This window comes from Leptonychotes weddellii, chromosome 7 (genome assembly GCF_054177405.1).
Source record: "Leptonychotes weddellii isolate Sample4059 chromosome 7, ASM5417740v2, whole genome shotgun sequence".
NCBI lineage: Eukaryota > Metazoa > Chordata > Mammalia > Carnivora > Phocidae > Leptonychotes > Leptonychotes weddellii.
This window is the reverse complement of record NC_138375.1, coordinates 96,648,915-96,667,930: the sequence shown is the minus strand read 5'-3', so window position 1 is coordinate 96,667,930 and position 19,016 is coordinate 96,648,915. Positions and strand designations below refer to the sequence as shown.

At 34.6% G+C, this 19,016-nt stretch overlaps 1 protein-coding gene across 10 annotated transcripts in view; it reads right to left on the bottom strand.

Annotated features, from left to right (window-relative positions):
* ADAMTS6 (ADAM metallopeptidase with thrombospondin type 1 motif 6) overlaps positions 1-19,016 on the bottom strand; it is a 158,678-nt gene that overhangs the window by 86,808 nt on the left and 52,854 nt on the right. For 5 of the 10 annotated variants that reach the window (XR_014146734.1, XM_081825684.1, XM_081825686.1 and 2 more), the window contains exons 4-5: positions 12,657-12,764; positions 1,886-2,031 (exon numbers count right to left, since the gene is read on the bottom strand). Coding sequence is in view for 9 of the 10 variants with exons in the window: in XM_081825684.1 (XP_081681810.1) it covers positions 1,886-2,031; positions 12,657-12,764 (254 nt within the window). In the remaining variant the exon portion in view is untranslated. The remainder of the gene's footprint in view (positions 1-1,885; positions 2,032-12,656; positions 12,765-19,016) is intronic. The other 5 variants (XM_081825693.1, XM_081825691.1, XM_081825689.1 and 2 more) reach the window with 2 other exon arrangements.

The following is a 19,016-nucleotide window of genomic DNA, read 5'->3' as shown; positions in this document are numbered from 1 at the left end:
AAGAAAATGCAATTAAATAAATTTATTTTCTAATTATCATAGTAAGCAGGTACTCAGTTCAACACAATGAGTTTAAAAATCACTTACTTATAATGAAAAACCACTTGAACCGTATTCAACAAAACACATAATCTGATACTATCTGTTCACCAAGTAGGAAATGGTAAATTTACTATTTTTTCCGGACTGGAAATGACAGAATACTAAGCAACTCTCTGGAAATAGCTTCAGTTCAAAGTAAATAATGCAGAAATGGATTTCTATCTCATTATATGAAGTTTGAAAAATTACATTTAAAAATCAGATGGCTTTGCATTATATACTGTATATTACACTCCAATTAATGAAAAAGTAAGATGTTCAATATTTGACTTACATAAATTAATTTTTTAAATATTTAACATTAAGGAAAGTCATATGCTATTATTTGGGCTTGCTATTTCGAATAGAAAAAACTAACTTCTTTTAAAAGAAGTCCAAGTCATTCTCTTAAGGATCTGGGTATATTACTTATTATCACAGATGTTTATGGTTTTGGTTACTAATTTATAGTAGCCTGCAGTTGAGCTTAGGTAATTATTCTGTACTTGTTTGAAAAAGATCAAGTATAATTATAATTTTGGCTCACTGGTAGTCAATGGAAAAATTAAAGTTACATTTTGAATATATTTTGAATGCCAGTGGATACTGATTCTAAAAAGGAAAAGGAATGGCCCAATTTAAATCAGCTTGGGAGAAATGGTTTGGTCAGATAAAAACAAGGGCGTGGGGATGATGGTAGCATGACTAGTTTATGAGTGGGTGACAGTGAGCTAGCTCTGTTATAGCAGAAAGATAATAATGGAAAGAAAGCTGGAGAATGGAAACACAGAATGAGTGTAAAGGGAAATAATTTCAAACTAAAAAGAGTAAAAGAGAAGAAAAGAGATATTTAGAGAGGGGAACCAAAGAGAGGGATCCTGAGTTAAAAAGAGAAAAATAAAAAATGAAAGCTGACTATCTTTTCCCCAGGAAGGGATAAAAAGCAGAAGGGATACTATAACGCCATGCTGCACCAAACACTAGTTGGGAAAGGAGGCCTGCAACCTGAGCTAGAGACAAAAAGGGGAGCACTTGACATGCAGCAGCTAAGGAGCAGTTTAGTCTCCGGGGGGACAGGAAAGTCTAACTGGGGGACTGGTCCACCTGTAATGGGCACTGGTGGGAGAGAGAAGCAATACAGCTACCAAAGAATACTGATGTGGCTGGCCTTTCACCAGGGGGACTCTGACCGGAGAAAAAGAGTGGTGGGAGAGGAACAGTCTGACCTGCATAAAATAGTCACGGGGAGAAAAGTGGTGGCAGCTCCGGAAGATGATTAATAGGGGCATGTGAATGGAAACTATTTTAACACATGGGCAGTATTCTTTTCATTGTGATTTGTGATGCGAATCAAGGCATTTCAACCCTTGAAGTGCTCTCATTGGTCCTTTTAATACTAATGTAGCAGTAATAATTTTATGTGACATGTGAAAAGACTTACGTTTTCTGGGAATAATGGTAATGTAGCTAAGAGCAGACCTGGATTCATCCATAATTCAGTAGTTTTTGGAGGGGGAAATCTATCTGATTATTACTAGATTAAAGGTCTAGCTATACCTGGGATAGATAAACAATGCTATTCTTTTTTCTTTTTCTTTTATTTTTAGTTGCACAGTAAGGGGGAAGGAAGAAAAAGAAAGTCTCTCTAACAAGGCTCTTCCACTCTCCTGTGCCTATTGCTTGTTCAGAAGACAAACACTTGGCTCACTAGTGAAACGTTTTTACAGATAACATGTGAAACCACAGCTTTGAATCATTTCCAACTGTGTCTTTTTGTTGGCTCCGGCTTACTTTAGCTACTTACGCTGGACTGTCACAGTGTCTTAGGGATGAGGAGACGCCTCCCCCGCAGGTCCTGCTGCACTCTCCCCATAGTGACCAGGGACCCCAGCCCCCATCTATGCTCTGGGGCCAAGTGCCAAAAGGAACACAATCTCCCTGATAACACCACTGCAAGATTTCACAGAAAACACAGAATTAGCTTTTAGGCAGATAGAGCTATCAGGTTAGAAATACATAAGGTCCGGCAATGACCAATTATAGGCATTAGCATTCTCCAATAGATAACAGACTGAGAGTTCTTTAACTGTGTTTAGACAATGGCGAAGGTGCATGTGATTTGCAAATTATCTTTGGCTAGGCAATGATTTATAAATCTCTAACCTGTACCAGGAGTCTAGAAAACTTGACTTTACTTCCTTTTTTTATTTCTCTTCCTCCAGAATCCTAGTATTTCTCATTAAAGAGAACTCAAGTCTTTTTTAGATATTTTAGCATTAGAATTTTTTTTCTTTATATTCCACTATTATTAGGCTCATGGAATGATAACGCAATATGGAAAGTTCCCCAGTAAGGAATTTTTATGATGGTAATTGCTTTTACTTTAAAAAAAAAAAAAAAAAAAAAGGCTGGTTGAGGCTACAATAGTAAAAGAATGTGTTGTGGCATTTCATCTACACGAGTCCTGCAGACATAATAAAAGTAATGCCAAGATACTAGGGACAGGGTACAAAAAACTCTTACATACACTGACTAGCCATGTGTATAGTCCCTGCATGAACATGTGTACTGGAATTCTTTCAGCTTTACTCTGCAGTAAACCAACCACACATACTGCATGTAACTAGAGAGCCAGGAATAATTTATCGAGACACAGACATCACATAATCAGCTCATAACTCTAACATGATAAATCTTATTTGCAGAATATGGTAAAAAATGAAAGCCTTTTTTTTTTTAAACCAAGGATTTCTAGGTTTTTACTGGTGCACTTTTCTGAATTACCAAATTTTGACAAACCATACTGATGCTGTGAAAGTCATTTGTTTATATGAATAACAATAAGAAACATTCTTAGAGTTGAATAACTGGCAGCAACGTCATTGTTAAACAAAAATTCAACTTTATATTAAAATGCAAAGGTATTCTGATATATGATACTTAGAAAGTAATGAGTCTATTACACTATTTCCACATAGCGGGAATTCTTTCACTTTTCATCATTTTCATGGCTACCACATCAGACAAAATAGGCAAATGGAATAGCTTCTTACCTGGTCTCTATGCCTCTGCTTTTTTCTACCCTTAATCAGCCCATTCTCTAGTAAGCTTCAGAGAGCTCTTTTAAAAAACATATTATCACATCCTATCACTTTTTGCTTAAATGATTGCACTACTTTCCTACTTCCCTTAACTCTGGTCAGCGGTGGCCTTTGTGATCTGACCCCTAACTCCTTCTCCAGTCTTATTCTCCCTTGCAGATTGGTCCAGAACACTGGACTTCTTTCTTTTCCTCAGTACACTAAGTTTGTTCCCTCTTTTGGGCATTTGCATTTGCTGGTCCTTCTGGGAATATTATTCTCCCAATTACTTATGTTGCTGTCTTCTCATCATTTGGTCTCAATCAAGTGTCCTTTCATCAGAAAGGTCTTTCCTTGACTACCCTTATTCTGAAGAGGGGTATCTCCCCACTCCTTCCCACCCTCCCACCTCCAACTCCAGGGTATAATAGAGATTACATCCTCCTGTTTTAGTTCCCTCTTAGCACTTACCACTATTTTAAATTACCCTGTTCATTTTTTAAATTATTTCTTTAGTATTTATCTCTTCTCATTAGTATGTAAAACCAGGAGATGTACATATGGCTATTTATTTATTTTAAAAATTATGAACATAGCTCCCTACTCATTTTAGGTAATTCATCTATGCTTTGAAGGGGCAAATTCAGCAACAAATCTAAGCCCACAAATAATCAAGTTATTCCAGCAAAATATATCCTGAGAGGCAGGATAGTATGATGGTTGAGAACTGAGACCTGAATAAGAACTGAGATACTGAATAAGTAACTTGACCTATCTGCATCTGAGCTTTTTCATAAATAAAAAGGTAAATAATAATAGAGCCTATAGCATGTGAGATTAAATAAAGATAATGTGAAGAACATGGTAGAAAGTATCTGATACATAGAAAGAGTTCTGTAAATATTAGTAACCATTGGGCAAATTCTTTAATTTCTCTGGATCTCCATTTTCTTATCTGTAAAATGGGAATAATAACACCATCCCTCTAGTAGGGCACATAAAGTGCTTATAACAGTGGTTGTCTCATATTAGGTCTTCAAGGAAATTAGCTAATACCATTGTTAAAATGGAATGCTCACATGTAGAAATGAGGCTTATGCAACTGCAGAGATCTAAATGTGGTGTGGACAGCACTCATAACCTTCCAAAGTCCTAGAGAAAGCTAAGTTCCTGCCAGCTCTGGATGATGATGATAATACGAATTCTTGGAAGCCACACAAATTTTTCAGAATGCAAAAAGAAATCATTAAGCACCCTTAGGAAGATTTGTTTCTCTCCACAGTGAATGGTGCACGTTTATCTCTTCCTCTAGTTGATGGCTCTCAGCATTTTTAAATTTGTTGACAGAATTTTTAATACCCTTTATTATAAAAAATTATTTAAACTAAAAAGACAAAACCAAAAACTGTTGACCCATTTCTCCCACCGCTGGCAACCACCAAATTGTCCTCTGTATCTATGAGCCTGTTTTTTTTTAAATACATATATATTTAATACATAGCATTATATAGCAATGACTATGTTATTTAAATTTAATTAAAATGTAAAATTCAGTTCCTCAGACCCACTAGCCACATTTCTAGGGCTCCATAGCCACATGTGCTAGTAACTACTATGGTGGACAGAGCAGATCTAGAACATTTCCATCATCACAGAATGTTCTATTAGAAATGCTGAATGTCTAGAACAGTGTCTAGCATGTAGTAGATATACTACAAAAATTTATTGAATGAATGAATACATTACTTAAATTCTAGAATTCTGTGTTCTATTCTGGTTACTACATGTAAGGAAGGAACTAGAGATACTGGAGGGTAAACAAAAAGTCAAATTCATCTTTGTTTCCATAGTAGTTGCACTCAGTTAATTTTCAGTAGTTTTAACAACATGAAGGAATTTTTTCAGAGAAGTACTGGGTAATTAATTATCATTTGTCCTTCAAAAATTAGGCAAGAGAAAGTCAAAATTTGATTGGCTATAAGGCAGAGCATTCCGACCCCAAGTCTAATAAATGTTGAAGTAGGACATTATGAAAGATAATTAGTTTTATGAAAATTACCATGAAGAAAAAAAATCATCTGTCCAAAATGGCGAACCAGAGGTAGCTGGCTGAACTGATAATACAGTATCAACCCTGGGAGCAGGGCTACTAATAACAACGTACACGTGAGAGGGAGAGAATATTTCAGCTGCCAGGTTACAGCTTACTTAATTGATTTTGAAAACCAACCATTTGTATAATGATATCCCAATTGTGTTAGGCCTCCACCTATACAAAAGTCACAATCTGGGCCAACTAATATTTATGCCTGTGCCTATTTTCCTTTGGGAATAACTGAGCAATGTATTACTGACCAGCAATTCCTGGTTTTATTCCCTGTGGTTTCAATTAATGGCAACTAACACTTTAAAAAATTCCAAATTTTAAAATTTACCTGTTTTTCAAGTTAGAAATTTAGCATTATTGATGCCAAATAACATTAAAATTTAATTTTACATTTATTTTATATAATCACAGAGTTGCATCTAAAGCTCAGAGGGACTTTGGAATTCACGTGGTCTAAACGCTTCATTTTTTCACAGGAGGAAACCAGAACCTTAAGGAGGCTGACTTGCTCAAAGTCACTTTGGACAGAAAAAGGAATATTTGTCCAAAATACACAGAAATCAGTGGGGAAAAAAACAACGTAGGTGTAGGGTTATATATTAGAAGTATATTAAAGTATACTGTACTATCTTTACTTCATAAAATACAAAATAACACTAGAGATAAAAACTCTTAGTTGCAAGTGTACAGCTACATGTTATTTCAGACCTCTGAGTATTCTTATAATTTATAGATAAAAACTTTATTTTTTGCATTTTTCAGGGGACAGAGAAATGATGAAGGCCATAAGAATACTGAAAGATGTAGGTTCCAAAGTATTTTATAATATTGTTATGTATGTTTCCTAGATGCCCACAAAATGCAGGACAGCGAGAGAAGTCACATAAATTCTCGTTTTCTTTTTAAAACTTACTCTTAAGGTAAAGGACAAACACAATATTCAGTTTGTAGGATGCTCCTCAGTTCTCATCATCAATTAACATCTACACAGCAGTATTTCATAAGTGACTTACTAGAACCTTTCATTGCATAAATTTATGCTATTGAATTTTATCTGTTCCATGGAGTTATAACGTAATAGACAATTGTATCAGAAAGTTAAAAACAAATATTAATGGCTAAAAAATGAAAAATTCTCAAAAAGTAATGTATCAGTCATCTAGCAGTTGACAAAAGACTAGAGTTTAGCTTAATAACCAGTTAACAACTTATTTAATTAGTTAACAAGTTAATTCAGTCTGTGTGTAGTCTGTGTTACAAAACCTGAGCTCTTATTCTAGCAATATCCCTGGTCCAAAGCAAGTAATTTGTTTCTTCAGATTCCCTACCTAAAAGATAGGGACTAACTTTAGTTTTCAAATCCAATGTGGTTTGGATTAGACAGCTTCAGAAATTAGTTCTATGCAGACATGCCTTCAAAGAAATTATAAATCTACCAAAGGACTTGGTTGATATTGATCTCTGGCAAAATGGTCTCAAAGTTTTGTTTAGTTTTGCCCTGCCTTATACTTACAGTAAAGGATCTCTTTGGAAATCTTGCTATTTCTGTGCTCTAGCGCTGGTAAGTATCTTAACATAGTACACTGATTTTAGAGAAGAAACTTATTTAACTTAATAGTAAATGCTTTAAGAAACCTCTAGGGAACTTCATGTGGAACAAGTTGAGCTAATTTTCTAGATTATTACATTAATCAGTATACACCAAGACTTTAATATAAGTCATTAGTAATATAATTAGATTATACCAAATAAAGCAAGTATAAAGTATAAAGCTGAGAATTTTGAATGTTGTATTTTCTACTTTTCTTCTTATTTTTTTTCCACGTGAAGTTGCTAACCCTGTAAAAGCTCTATTTACGGGCATAGAATTTTACTTCATTTCTTAAACTAAGTTAGTTAAATATTCAGATGGAGACCAGTTTCTAATCTTTATTCTCAAAGGTTATATCCAACCTATTGATTTTAGACTATTCTAAATATCAGTTTTGTTACTTCAGCCTAAATTTTCTAGATAAATTGGGTAAATTTGGCCTTCTTTTTCCTAATTCAGGTATGTTAAACCAGATTCAGAGAGGTGACAGAAGTAAAACTATCACATTTCAAGAATAAAATCTCACATTGCTCATTCATGCTTTTCACATTCCTTCTAAATAAAATAAATATGTCATTAAAATGACCTAGAAAGAGGATACATTCCAGTGAGGCTTCAAAAGTTTTCTTAAAAAAAAAACTTACCCATTTAATAAACAACATCTTTTGATGTTGTTTATTTCATGATCTACATCAGGGAATTACGTTCCAACAAGATATATTACAAATCAAACAATCTAAATGAGAATTTGTCAGAATTCCACAAAGCAAAATTTCAAGATGGGTATACACAGTATTTTTAAATATATATAATATATATTTTTTAATGAGAATCATTTTAGGTGCTCGCTTCGGCAGCACATATACTAAAATTGGAGAATCATTTTAGGATGCGATTATGGTACATCTTGTACCATAGCCAGCACTTTGGGTCCAGCCAGCATCAGGAATGAGAGACCCCTAAGGAAATCCTAAGATTTTGAAGGAAGCGATATTGGTGATTCAATATGGAACATACTTCCCAAGTCAGAAAAGCTGAGAGTTGGAGCACAGCACTATTAAAAGCCTTATCTTTCCTCTGTGCAGGTGCGGGAACGCAAAAGCTGATTTCAGCCCAAATTCTAAATCAGAACTTGTCATCCCATGCTATTTAAATTTATAGAGCAACTGAAAGGACTATTCTTTTTTCACTTCCTGTGTTTATAGTTTAGGACCCAGTCAAAACATATTACATTCTACTCATAAGTGAATTAAGATATAGGGCTGCAAATGTCCTATTATATATCTAGTGCTTTAAAAGGGTTTATAATAATCCTATTCTAATCCAGTCCTATGTTTCCCATGCAAAGATATTAGGAATCAATGTTTTGTATGTGTAGGCCTAAATACTGAGCTATAATCTCTAATTGGTCTTGTAGAATCATTAAATCAATCTTTTGGCAATAAACCAAGTATTGGAGACTTTTTGGTCACCATCAGAGCTTGCAAAGATTGAGTTTTGATTTTCCTTAATATCCTGTTCAGTAACAATGCCAACACTACTATCAAAGTTTTTACAGTCTAAATCTTTGTTTATTATTTTATCACGTATGGCATCCCTCTGATTCCTGTCCAAAAAGCTATTGTTGATGCCATGACTAAGGAAAGTTCTTTTGGCTGAAAGCTATATTGATTGATTTGCAGGAGTGTGACCCATGGACGCACAGTACCAGCGCGCCGTCTGGGCTCATCAAATTTCCTCCTTTGGTTAATGCTACTGTCCCTGAGCACATCCATTCAGACCATATGGTTCTTATTCAATACTTGAATGGCTTATTCAGGCAAACATCCAATGGCTGTAATAGCGATGTCAGACCCCCCAGGACTCACGCAAAGATCAGTTTTTAATTTTTTGGCCATATTTCTTACTCCATCTGCTAAATGTGCATGGAACAGTTCCCATACTTACATGGAACATTTGTGGAACTGCGCCCCCGGGCAGGGATCCCATATCTTTTGCAGCCAGAGTTTGACGAGATCATTGTGGATCCAGTCCTCTGGATATGTCTATGCTATCACTTGAGCAATATTTCTCCCCTCCCCCGACTTTTTTTTTTTTTAAAGGATTTATTCAAAAAACTATGAGCAGCTTTGGTTTTATCCTGCTGGCTAGACAGGATGTAGGTTCTTTTCTTGTTCCTTCTTCAGACAGTAGTTTTGAAATTCAAAGTTAAGATCAGAGGTCAGTCATGGGTATTCCATTCATGTTTCTGAGACACACAAAGTCATGCTTATACTCTCTGATGCTCATTAGTGCCAGTTAAGACAGTCTGGTGAAGTATTTTCTGCCCACCATCATCTAAGGTTGGAAAATAATGAATGATGATGCTCTAGTAATATACACTGGCACCTTTCCTCTGAAGAAGCCCACAAAAAGCTCACTGAGATATCATCTTACTCCATCCTCACAAGATCACTACAAAATGTTGAAATAGATCTCTCTCATTTCAAAGTGGAGATTCATTATTTTGCCGGTTGTAACACAATCATATATTCTTACCTCAATGTTCTGCCCACAGTGCTTTCTCATTGTAATTCCTGAGATAACAAATTGTTACAGGTAGATAAGTGAAAAATCCGCTTAGTATTAAAGGGTAAAATACATTGTCACCACCAATCTCAGGCTCAGTGACTTACTTTATCCCTGTGACAAGAAAAATTTGCTTTTTTCTCTGCAAATTTCCCATCTGCAGGTAAGGTAAAATCAGGGGCAGTGTAGAGGGGCACAGTTTCAACTTTGGAATCGGAAAGACCTGGGCTGGAGTCTGCTCTGCTTTTAAATTGCGGTGTAATCTTAGGCTTTCAAGTCTTACTCTTCCCATCTGTAAAATAGAGTTAAAACAGTACCCACCTCATAGGATTTTTGCCAATATTAAACAGAACAAATATGTGCCTGGCACAGTGTAAGTACTTTAAAAATTTTCATTATCATCATCATCATCATGGTTACTGGTAATGCCAACTATATTTTAATGCCACACAAAGTTGACTAGACCAGGAGAAATTTCTACTTTAATTGTGTCACTGGCTCTTTGCATGGCTGTTTTGGTTGGAGTAAAAATTCTGAGTTCTGTTTTAATTTCTTTTCTTTCTTTCTTTCTTTTTTTTTTTTTTTTTTTGAGTTCTGGTTTAATTTCCAAATAGATATAGCCTTAAGAGAAAAATCTGCATTTGGCAACAGTAAACATGCTTCCCTTTTAAGGAAAAAAAAATAACTGAAATTAACAATAAAAATTCAAAAATAAATAACATGGCAAGTACAGTTAGTAAAAAATAAATAAAAAATAAAGAATGGCTTAGCTCCCATTTCTAGTCCTTTTTATTTTTTTCTCTTAAACATGTAGGTTGATCTGGTACTTTGAAATCCATTTCATAAATTTACTGTTAATGATAGAGGTGGTTTGAGGGTCTTCTCATAGCACTCTGCCCTTTTCCTTTCTAGAAGTCTGCATATGTATTTGTTCTTTTCATTCACTCATTTAAGATTTGTTAGTCACTTTCATAAAGCTATCTATTGATCGTCCATGTCTCTGAAAAAATGGCTAATATTTGCTTTGTAGATTAATCTTACTTATTTTTATTTTTTAATATTTATTTATTTATTTTAAGTAGGCTCTACGCCTAGCATGGAGCCCTGTAGATTAATTTTAGATAGTGAAATCCAACATATTGACTATATGAAACTACGATGTTGTAAGTATGAGTGGTCTCTTGGTACACCAACTTTGCTATACTTACAAAGTTCTTAAATAGTCTTTCATGGAGCCCAAGATGTTCTGTTGAGGCATGTAAGAAGCTGAGAAGGGTCCAAGGACAGGGTAAGGAGGTAGGCAAGGAGTTCTTTTAACAAGAGTATTTCCATTTTTTCAAATGTATATTATCAGAATTCTGTAGATTTCATTTGAAGAAACGATTTAGGGATCAAAAAGTTGACAACCACTATCCAAAATTAAGAATGTGAATCTTTAGGGGTGCCTGGCTGGCTCAGTCGAAAGAGCATGTCACTCTTGATCTTAGGGTCATGAGTTCGAGCCACATGTTGGGTATAGAAATTACTTAAATAAGCTCTAAAAAAAAGAATGTGAATCTTTAGAAATCAAATATATTTTCACCCCATTTTATTCACTTTCTCCTGTCTGTGTTTATTCATGTATATGCTTTAAAGTATTATATCTCTGTTTATCAAATTTAAATTCAATACTATTAGATTTAATATTATTGAGAGTGTTTTCTTGGTATCCCTCAAAATTGTTGGTAATTTCCAAACAAATATTACCTCTATCACATATATGCAAATACTGTTAAGATATAACATTTGAGGGTCCTATTATTAAGCACAAATGATAAGATATTAAATATGTGCCTACCATATAAATGATTAGTGGGGTTGAGCTATGTGTTCTCAGATAGCCACTACTTGTGGTTTCCTTACTTGAAGTGATTATATAATTTATAGAATGCTAGTAGGAGGACTGTGAGAGGGTTAAAAGAATGAATTCTTTATGCTTGGGATTTAAAAATAAAGTACAATAAAGAGAGCCATGAGGCTTAGTGATAGTATTATTCTAGGCAAAAAGAAACTGTGGCCCATGGACTAGATCACAAGAATAATAATCAATCAAAGGCAAATAAAGAGATTCTCACTGTAATTTTCCCCCCTTACTATTATGTATTTCTTCTGAGTACAGATTGATGTAAATTGCTACTTGTCATTGACAAGAACGGCTGACTCCAAAATAAACCTAGACTGTTGTTTCAAGAATGCAGTTCTTAATATTTTCTATTACTTCAGTGAAAAAAAAGAATTTTTTGTAGTGTGTGAAGGTCTCTGTATTTTTACTGGCTACTTACAAAGTCTCAAAAAAAGATCCTTAATCCTTTAAAAATGACCTATCAATTCATACATTTAGCACAATTTACCAGCATTTCCAAACTCAGCATGGAAAAGCCATCAACATGGCACTAGGTCACAGGTCTTGAATGAAGCCGTCAGCAAGGATTAATAAAACTGTGACAGCTGCCCAAAAGCTTTCATTCTTTTATTTAAACATCAGATTGCAACCTGAAATGCAGTGTAATCTTTGTTGAAAGTCCCCCAACTAATGGAAGAATTCAGAACAGAAGACAGTAGTAGTTATTATTGTAAATTCAGCATGCAGCAATAAATTCTAGAATTCACATATATAGCAATTCCTAAAGAATTTCAGAAATAGCGTAAACTATTCTTATCTATTTGAACAATTCTTAATAATGATATTTTTCTGAAAACTAGACTGATGAAACTAAAATTACTTAGCTACAATTTCTATGCTCAGTAAATTGTTTAATTATTCCTCTACTACTAGCCCTCTTATGTTGTAATTTTAAATCAACTCTAGTTTGACTCTAGTTATAAAATATATTTGTGGGTCACATAATTTTCCTGGGAATTATTTATCAGAAAGAAACCTAGATTTACATGACTAAACAGACTATATTATATGACAACAAGATTATTGTTGCATTTTCTATACAAATATATACATATATGCACAGAAAGTTTTAACAGAGCTAGAAAATAAATAGTCACTGTAGTTTCCCAAACACTGCAGATGTGCAGATGTCTATATGTGCCAATTAACTCATTAGGCTAGGCATCTACTGTTTTCTCAAGTGCATTTTAAATTAGTATGCATGATTTCCTAGAGGTTGAATACCAACACCAGAAATGGATCAGATTAGTCTACTTGTCAAACAGATAATAAATCATCTGAGCTTACCCCCTTTTCAATATTCCCAGTTTGACAGAGTGTTCCTTCAGCTGCAGGAATACTGTTGGTGACACAGCGGTTGCTTTTGCTGAGACACCAGAGCTCTCTACACACTTCCTAGGAAAGAAGGCAAAAAGCAAGTTGATCAGAAGTAGAGACTAAAATCATGTCCACTTCTTCCAAAAAATATACCTATGTGCACTCACATTACTTTAAAAAGACATCCCAGGTGTTTTTCTGCTGTTGAAGCATAAAAGATGAAGATTTTGGAGGAGATTCTTATACAAGATGTGTTACCCATTTTGCAGAATCATTTAAATATTTTTCTTTATAATTCTTATTTTAGTGGATAAAGAATATCTTAGTTTTTTTGATTAGGATCTTTAAAAAATAATGTGCAGAAATTTCACTAATGCACTGGTGCATCTGGCTAGCTCAGTTGGTAGAACACACGACTCTTGATTGTGGGGTTGTAAGTTTGAGGCCCACATTGGGTGTAGAGATTGCTTAAGGACAAATCTTTAAACAGGAATTCTTAAAAAAATTCTTTTTCATTACTGTAGAAGAGTAGGGAGAATGGATGAATATGTAGAAAGGAAATAGGTTTATTACTCTCAAGAATATACAATTGTACCAACTTACCAATTACTAATAAAGTGTTACCAGGTGGTGACTTCCTAGACCTACTGTAATATTCAAACAAATACCATTTTAAAAAGAAAAAAAAAGAGAGAGACCATGGGCATGGGCAGGGAGTAATTTCTAAAATTCATAAAGAACAATCTAGCAATGTTATTTGCAGATCATCAGTGTAGCCCACCTGCATGAAAGGGAAATGTGGTTTTGAACAAATGCTGCTATTTATGTGTCATTTTCATAACTGACATATTTCAGATGTCGTTTGGAGTTGTCTTCACTATCATTTCTTTGAAGAAAATACTCAAAATTTTCAATTTCTTTTTATATATGATCACCGACTAGCATCATTACTGATAATACAAGTTTTTAGTTAAACTAGAACCATTTAGTATAAAATACATATTTGTAATAAAAATATATTAATCTGGAGTGCAAAGATAAATTTATGTATAACATTCACTTTTATTGCTATTATTTCCCAACTGCTCTTTTTACTCTCAAAACATCATTATAAAAACTTATGTCATGAAAACATAATTCAGAAATGAAGTGGTAACATATTTAATTCACTGGTTCAACTTTCCTACAAGTGGAAATGCCTCACAAGGTATAACATTGAGGGGATCTCTTTGGCCTCCTCTTTAGGATGCTCCCTTCCACCAGGCACAAAAGGAGCCATATAATTTCTATTAGACTTTTTAAATATTTTTTATTTATTTGAGAGCGTGCACGCACGCACGCGCGCACACCCCCCCACACACACACACACGAGTGGGGGAGGGGAGGGGAAGGGGCAGAGTGAGAGGGAGAAGCAACAGTCCCTCTGAGCAGGGAGCCCCATGTGGGACTCGATCCCAGGATCCCAAGATCACGACCTGAGCCAAAGGCAGATGCTTAACTGAATGAGCTACCCAGGCACCCCTCTATTGGACTTTTAAAATACTTTTGAATAAATCTACTCTATATACTTTATTTATCTACTTTAAACTCTATTTGGAGAACTACTGAGCTAGAAGAGAGTTAAAACATTACAAAAGATAAACAAAATGTACTGTAGACCATAATATAAAGATAATTTTCCTGTTCTTACAACTCAATGTACTGCAAATTCTACTTTCTTCCAAGTTTCAGTTTCTGTTTTATGTGGTTATTTATACTATTTTAGTGTTCCTTTCTTATAGGAAAGGTTTCCTAATATAAGTTCTTAAATATATTATTTCAGTTTAATATTAGAAAAACAGTAGGACTAACATTTTAGGGTCTTAAAATATTATCCCATATATCAAAAATACCCATATTCAAGAAAAATGTGTTCACTAAAACAGAGAAACATTGCTAAAAAAAGTATATTAAGAGATTACCAAAAAAAATTTTTATCCATAATCCTGGACTATACTCCTGATCTTTTATGATTTTTATTAGATCTAAATCTTACTTTAGACAGAGGTCAAAGAACCTTAAGTTTAGATAGAACTGTGAAATGAAAATTCTATCATTCAAAGGGACAATGTTCATAGCATCTATGAGGAAAACATACTATGAGGTCAACTTACAGAAACTCTTTTTTCCAAAAGTGCCTTGAAAAATCTCTACCCAAAATGGCAAGTGCTCAAGATATTTTTTCCAAAACTTTAATCTCAAGATTCACAGTACAGCCCTCGATAGAGCCTTCTTATCCTACAGAGAATAACACATTTTGAAAGGTAGTTTCCCACTGCTAACAGGACTTTATTAACTAGTGGGCTCCTGGGGATTGGGATTTTGCTATGGCATTAACGTCCCACGAATTACTGTTTAAAGCATGGGACTGTAAATCTATGTATAGGAAATACTCCCAAGATGTTAAACTAGTCTCAGAAAAGGCTCTGAAGAGTTTTCAAAGAGATCTTATCTAGAATGTCAACTTGGATAATAAAGATCATGACATCTCAATTAAGATTTCCCAAGATAAAAAAATACTCACTTGAAAGATAAAAACTAAGAAAATTTTATTTTAGATAGCAAGAGGGACAGTTCCTGAAAGAACTTGAGAGCATTTTCTTCTTATTAAAAAAGACTTTATTTATTTAATTTAGAGAAAGAGAGCATGCGCATGAGTGGGCAAGGAGGCACAGAGGGGGAGGGAGAAGAAGGAGAGAATCTCAAGTGAACTCCATGCTGAGTGCAGAGCCCCACGTGGGGCTCAATCCGATGACTCCGAGATCATGACCTGAGCCCAAACCAAGAGTCAGACGCTTAACTGACTGAGCCACCCAGGAACCCAGAGAACATTTTCAGACATTTAGAAATACCGTTCTTTAAACTGCTGGATCCTAGAACATGGATGATATATTTGCATGGATATATGCATAGGTATATCAGTTGCCAAATAAGGACCCTAAGGTAGGTCCCAAGCTGGTTCACTAGTAAGTTAAATGCATTCTGAAATTTTTTGGCTCTTGGGGAATTTGTATAACAACCATCATAGGAAATGGATTAATATCCCTAAATAAAATAAATATGATAGAATATAGTGAGAGAGATTGATGATTTTTTTGACTACCCACCATCTTAGCTCAGAACATAATTCTCTTTCACATACTCATATTTCTTTTTAGGAGAAGTTAAGATTTATTAAGATTACTCCTATGACTTCTATGAACTAATAAACCATTGCCTGTGTTGGGGTGATTCCCTTCTCTAACCCTACAATTTATTTTGGGAAGACTCTAGGAGAAATTTTGGTTTCTGTGCTTGCCCTTGAGGTTAAGGAAGGAGAGTGAAGTTATCAACAGTCTTCACTAAGGGAAATTTCTGTTACATGACACTGAAAATTGGAAATGGACTCTCTAATTTCATGGGCTCAACTTCTAACCAAGTGGGAGGATTGCCTGGCAAAACAAAACATTATTTCCCATTCATTCAAGAATATTTCTTGAGCATCTACTATTCACCAGGCATTACGTTAGTGTAATGAAAAAAATAACACTATCAAAGAATTTACAGGAACCAGGGAGAAGGTAGGGTACAATCAGACACATAGCTTAAATGCCATAGATTGGCACTGCTCTATGGAATTTTTAATATTCTGTGACAAAATTAGAAGAGTGATATCAATGTGGTTAGATTTTTTTTCATGAAACTAAATTTTTATTTTAAGAGACTCTTCTTATTTATTAGTTTTATTCTTTTTACTTTTTAGGTGTTACAATAGACTGTAAGGTCCCTGAGAGCAGGGTGTATGTGTTAATGGCAGTCTTGACAAAATGTTTCTACTTGGCAAAATTAAAAGTTAACATCCTTGTGGTTTGCTAATTTTCAGGGAGAAATTTCCCTTGCCTACAAAAATCTAAAAGCTTGTGAACCACTCACTGCCCAAAACTTGATAATCAGTGTTCTGTTTTTTTAAACATATCAAGGTGTTTATCAATTGTTTCTGTTCCAGCACTATCTTCTGAATTCAAATTCTTTCTTTGGACATGCATCCTTTCAGAGTTAATTTAGCAAGAGACTCTTGTTCCTTTTTTTTTTTTTTTTAAGATTTATTTATTTATTTTAGAGAGATGGAGGCAGGGGAAGGGGCAGAGGGAGAGGGAGACACACAATCTCAAGCAGACTCCCTGTTGAGCACAGAGCCTGACATGTGGCTTGATCTTACCATCCTGAGATAATGGCCTGAGCTGAAATCAAGAGTTGGATGTTTAACTGAATGAGCCACCCAGGCGCCAAGGGACTCTTGTTCTTCATTGTTTAAAAATATATCTTTTACCCTCATGTTTAAAATGATATTTTAATTGAATATAGAATTCTAGGCTAACATTTATCTTATCTCAGCATTTGAAGGTATTAAGTTCATTGTCATCTGGACTCCATATATGGAGGCTGATGAAAAATCATTTGTCAATCTAATCACTGTCTCTTTGTGATAAAGTCTAGTTGCTTTCAAGAGTTTGTCTTGGCTATAGTGCAGTTTCACCACTGTATCTAGGTGTTCTTTTATTTATCTACTTGGGGCTCATGCTTTGAATTTATATCTCTCTTTGATTCTGAAAAATTATTAGTTATATAATTTATATAATATATATATATAGTTATAGAATTAAATTTGTAATATACGACTTCCCCATTCTTCCAGAACTTCTAATCAACTTATATTAGATATTGTCACTCTAACCACCACGTCTCTTAAATTCTTTTCATATTTACCCTATATTTTTCAATTGGGGTGCTAATCTTTCTGCTTGTTCACGTCATGGTGGACTGTTTCGTCATGTTGTTTGTTATTTTCTCTTCAAACTTACCTTCAGGGAATCCTGTTTTTTCATAGAGTATCCTGAGCTGCCTGAGTTGCAGAAGTGTAGCTTTGTGCATTTGTTTCTATCATACAACCCAAGGTTTCACTTGGTTTTTGTTCACTAGTTTTCATGAGTATCTATTTGGTCAGCACCATGTATGGAGACTGTACAAAATCATACTCTGTTTTTATGTAAGGCACAAGCCTAGAGCTTCAATTTCTCATGTGAGCTATTTGTCCCCACGCAAAGCAAAGGGCAGACACTTACTTGTCATTTCCATTTAGATATTTCTTCATAGTAGAAACGACCCTTACCTCACACCCAAGGTGATGTCTCCTATCCTAACATGGAAAAACTTCAGCTCACCAGCTTGCCATTTGAACTAAAACTCTTCATTTCTGGCATATCCCTACCTTCCTTTTTTTTTGTTCTGATATACACAAGCTTTCTGCTGAAATGTAATAAATGCATTCTGTGAAAACCCCTGCATTCTGTAAAACCACTTATGAAGAAAACAGGATTTATGGGAAAAATAAGGTTAGAGCAGACCACTGAAAACCTAGGTAATTTCATAGCCAGAAAACTTTGCACTGTTAAATCTCTGCGTTTGATCCCAGCACCCCTAATCAGTTGATCCTTTGTAGCCTTACTCCGTGGTTTGTGATGCTTTCTCCTTAGAGATGTAGGTCTTTGAGGATATCTGCCTTCAACAGACACTATTTTCATAAAAATTAAGAATTGGATTCAAGGTATATCGTCTTTATCAGTCAATTTTTAAAAAATAACACAAAGGATGTATAATTATAGATTCTTCATTTACCCTCATGATTGTAATAGATTGTTTAAAGCTTTGGGAATGGAGCACTAAGTGATCTACTATGTCCAATAAAGACCATTCTTTGGACTTGCAGGTTTTTTTTCTATGAGACTTTATACAATACTATAGATTTTTTCTTTGTGAGAAAGCTCACCTGAACTTCACATCATTAAGGCACTAGGAAACAATCATATATGAACAAACAAGACTTATCATAATACTGGCGTCATTCCACAGTCTGTTACTATACCCATATGTCTTTTCATCACAGAAAAACATGTTGTAGCTAAATAAATGATATTTAATTATGTTTTATTCATTTTATTGCTCTGGCATTTTCTGCTTTTATACCTGGAAAAGTGATTGTATTTACTGTTTGTCATGTTTTTGAAACTGAAACTCTTCTCCTAGACATTAAAAAGCAAGTTATATAAAGGACTGGAGACAAAATATGCATGCCAACTTAGAAGAGAAGTCAGTTGAATAAATGGATAAAAGCCGGGGGAGCAGATTTGAGTTCAATGTATAGAGAAGTCTTCCAAAAGTCCAAACCGAACAATGATGAAATAAAACTGAATCTCCTATTACTGAAGATACTAAAGCATACACTTCACAACTTCTTAGTAGCAATGTTGTAGG